The sequence below is a fragment of the Microtus oregoni genome, unplaced genomic scaffold (genome assembly GCF_018167655.1).
Source record: "Microtus oregoni isolate MIOR12 unplaced genomic scaffold, Mior012 000012F_ref0000307, whole genome shotgun sequence".
Lineage (NCBI taxonomy): Eukaryota > Metazoa > Chordata > Mammalia > Rodentia > Cricetidae > Microtus > Microtus oregoni.
In genome coordinates, this window is record NW_024543071.1 from 30,754,929 (window position 1) to 30,759,158 (window position 4,230).

General features: G+C 42.6%; 1 protein-coding gene across 1 annotated transcript; it reads left to right on the forward strand.

The window, feature by feature from the left end:
- The first annotated feature begins 1,163 nt into the window (after positions 1-1,163).
- LOC121454707 (prorelaxin 1-like) lies at positions 1,164-4,230 on the forward strand. Its single transcript, XM_041662147.1, has 2 exons — positions 1,164-1,365; positions 3,884-4,230. The coding sequence occupies exons 1-2, from the start codon at positions 1,164-1,166 to the stop codon at positions 4,228-4,230; spliced, it is 549 nt and encodes a 182-aa protein (XP_041518081.1).

Sequence of the window (4,230 nt, forward strand, 5' to 3'; positions counted from 1 at the left end):
AAAGGAGACAAAGACACAATGAACCAAACTATAAACCAATGTCATTGATAAATATAGACAAAAACACTCAACAAAATATTAAAACATCAAAAAATCTTTCATGAACCATGATGGCTGCACCCTAGAGATAGATGTACAGATGGTTTACCATTTGCAAATCAATAACTGTAGTATAATCATCACAAATGAATTACAAAAATCATAAAAATAGAAGTAGGAGAAACATTGGATAAAATCCAGCATTGCTTCATGATTTAAAACAAATGATAGAAAGTTCATACCTAACATAATCAAGAGTGTATGACAAGCCACAGCCTGCATCATATTGGCAGAGAAGCTAAAAGCATTTCTTCTGATATTTAAAACAAGAGAAGGACCATGTTCTTGTTCAAGATAGTCCCGAAGAGTTTAGGATGAACGATAAGTCAATAACGAACACAGAAAACAATTGCACAGGGAGGAAGTCAAATGGTGCCGATTACCTGATTCTATACAGAGAAAACAGTATACTCCATTATGACCAGCAGAATCTCCACTCTAGAGTCTAAAACCAACATACAAAACTCAGCAGCATTTTAAAATAGCAAGAAGGAATTTGCCGAAAAGGAATCGCAAAAGCAACCCCGTTGACATCAGCAAAACAAAACAAAAAACAAATTTCAGTGTTTTCTACCAGGATTCGGGTGGAAAATCGTCGGTTTAGTCTGTTCCTGTTACAGATTCTCCGGACAGACAGACCGTCTGGGGTTGGACAACTACAACTATTACTCGGGTTGGAAGGTAGGGGGCACGTGTTCGTGCTGGCAAGCCTTTGTTTGTAAGAAGGTGGTCTCCATATGAGCCGCGGCCTATTCTGGAATCAAGGAAAAGTCTCAAACCCAGAGTAATTTTGGAATGCAGAATGGTTTGAGGGCAAGAGCAGAGAGGAAAAGCCGGTGAGAGGGATAAGAACAGGAGATGACGCAGTGAAGGAAAGGTCAGCAAGGTGATCAAGATGAATGCAAGAAGGCAATGCCTTGGGTGGGAGGAAAGAGGGTGGAGCTGGAACCATCTACCCAGGCGCTAAGAGCGCCCAAGGGATATAAGAACCCGCTTGAGCACTCGGAAAGCAGCAGAGCCTAGTCCCGCCAAGGCTGAGCCTTCCAGAAGCTGCCCAGACCATGATGTCCAGCAAGTTCTTGCTCCCGCTCCTGGGGTTCTGGCTGCTGCTAAACCAGTCTTGCAGGGCACGGGTCACGGAAGAGTGGTTGGACGAAGTCATTAAGGTGTGTGACCGTATATACGTCCGAACGGTAATCGAAATCTGTGGGAACTCAGTGGCATTGGCCCGGAAGGCACCAGCTCGGCGACAAAGGTCAATAACAGGTGAGCATCCTTGGAACTCTCCCCAGCTTTTCCGTGCTATGCTTCCCACCGGCTGCCCCCGTCGGAAAGACCCAGTCCTCTACAGCTTGTGATTCCCCAGCCTCAGGTTTGGTCTTTGTAACTTGCTTGGATTAAAGAATTTCAATGAGAACCCATCAGAGAGAGGTAGACATGCAAGCAGCTGCTAGCAGCTTCATGCTAGGGTAGCACTTGATCCTAGCAGGAGCCCAAATCTGGGCTGTGGATTATGCCTGGGAGAACTCCTGCACCCCGCTTAAAGCATGTCACCGAGCCAGCCTTGACCTGCAGCTTTTTGAATTAGGTCTTGCAGTTCAATCTAAAGGGTAGGGGAGTGCAAGAGAAACCCTAGAGAAAAGTGAAGGGGACCAGCAAGAAGGGAGGCTAGCCTTCAGACTGTCATGGCCGAACACTCACTGGCACTATATAAAACTTCAGTGATTAAAAAGCATGTACCTGAATGAATTCAGTTAGATTAAAATGTAATATGAGTCTAATATATACAAACTAAAAAGATGGATTTCAAAATAAGCTAAAAATTATTTTAAATAAAGAATTTCAAGGCACAAAAACCTGCAAATTAACTCTGACCCAAACTATAACTGGCCTTTGCTTACTAGTTCTAAGTGCATAGAAAGTTATCATCAGCTTTGCTTGGCCACCAAGAAAGCCCTATCTGGACAAAATTTTAGAGCAAGGAGGAACCAATAAGGTGAGTTAAAGTTCAAGAGTCTTACTTCAGAAAAGAGCTAAAACTTCTGAGATATATATATATATATATATATATATATATATATATATATATATATTATACACACACACACACACACACACACACACAATCACCCAGAATGTCACAATGGCGAGCTAGCAGGAAGCAGTGAGAAGGTAAAGTAGTGACAGTGTTATTGCTTTCCCTCTGCCAAATTCCAGCTGCTGAAGTATATTGTTGGCTCAGGGAACAACAGGACTCTCAGGAGGGAGCTTTGTCCCAGTGCACCCCTGTATAGGTGAAGGGTTTGGCTTTCTCTAAAGGGTAAAGTGTCAATGGCTACCCAGGCATCTCCCTTCCACACCTACTGTATCTTTTGGATTCTTGGGTTTTCTTATTTCTTATTGGTAAGCTGAAGAAGAAGAGCAGCAGGACTGAGTCATTGTTCTAAAATTTGATCGGAACCAACATTTCCAGTTTCTTTGTTTGCTAAAACTCTTAATTTGTGCATTTGGACTAGGTAAAAGTCAGGGGAGGGTTTGTGTTACTGTAAGGGATTTTTTGTTTGTTTGTTCATTTGTTGTGTTTGTGTGGGTTTTTTTTTTTTTGGCAGAAAATGTTTTCTTTTTAAACTCCTAACTGGCATTGCCACGGGAGCAGTCAGTGCATGCTGAACATGATAGGTATAAAGAAGTCAGCAGCCAGGTGGATGTAGCAGCATTTCCTACTGGGCAAACACCACACTTAACACTTTGGCACATGTGCCATAGGAGACACTAATCTCTTTGAGAAGCGCATGGTTTGGGATTGGTGTTCTTTTAAGCAAGCAGTTCTCAACCTGTGGTCGAGACCCCTTTGTGGGGGGGGCACATATCAAATAGCCTGCATATTAGATATTTGCATTACGATTTACAACAATAGAAAAAAATACAGTTATGAAGTAGCAATGAAAATACTTTTATGGTTGGGGTCACCACAAGATGGGGAAGTGTGTTAAAGTGTCACAGCGTTAAGGAGGTGGAGAACCATTGTTTTAAGCTGTTTCTCTCTTGAATATACAATACCATTGACTTGGAGCAAACATTATGGAGAAAGAAGATAAACGTAAGTGTTTAGAGACATCCATCCTCCTGGTCAGAGCTGAACTGTTGGAAACTCTGTCTTTTAAATGCTATCCTGAAGCAGTACCTTGACACTGTGGGACACTTAAGCTCTTAAAATTCTGAAAATATTTTTCAAGGATTCTTTTCAGGGCTCCAAAGCAATGAAGAAAATTACTCAGGCCAGAGAACATGTATATGAGTGGGGTTTTGTTTTGAGACGGTCTCTCTACCTAGTCCTGGCTGCCTGACACTCACTCTGTAGACCTGGTTGACCTTGAACTCACAGAGCCTCTGCTTCTGTCTCCCAAGTGCTGGGATTAAAGGTGTGTGCCACCACACTTGTCTAGCAAACGTGAACACTAATGTTTTCAATGGCCAACATGATTTCAGAAAAGTAAGAGTTCCATGTCAAAGAGTGAAAATTACGGTGATAAAGAGCAAGACAGGAGTGATGAAGAAAGATATTAGAAGGCCATGCATAAAGAGAACCCTTGGTAAGATCATAGCACTCTGACCTGTCCAGCAAGCAAAACCATTTAGATAGTCAATACTTGCTGATTCTGTTTCAGTGTTTAATTATATCCTGGAAAAAATAGTTTTGTTGCTATTCAAGTGTCTTTAGTTTCCAGAATGCTCTTTGACATGAATATTTTCTCCCCTACCCACTTTCTTTTAAACATCACAGAAACTGTACCATCCTTCAACAACAAAGATGAGGCACCTTCGGATACGATGCTTAAATACCTCCCAAACTGGCCACAGAAGCTCAAGGTGGCACTGCCTGAGGAGCATCTGTCCTTACCAGAGCTGCAACAGCCTGCACCTGCATTGAGCAATTCAGCTGGAAGCCTGGAAGGCTTGATGAAAGGTTTCCACAAGACACAAGTTGAAGCAGAAGCCAACGGTTCTCCAGAAATCAAAGGCTTGCGCTTGGACACTCTCGCAAGGAGAAAGAGGCAGTCCCGTCTATGGTTGAGTGAGCAGTGTTGCCACTTTGGTTGTCCCAGAAGAGCTATTGCTCAGTTCTGCTGA

What these genes read in the sequence shown, in the direction of transcription:
- LOC121454707 (XM_041662147.1), top strand. Translation starts at nt 1,164, where the DNA reads ATGTCCAGCAAGTTCTTGCTCCCGCTCCTGGGGTTCTGGCTGCTGCTA. An exon ending in GCGACAAAGGTCAATAACAG is followed by an intron (nt 1,366 to 3,883) that starts GTGAGCATCCTT and finishes TAAACATCACAG; the next exon opens with AAACTGTACCATCCTTCAAC.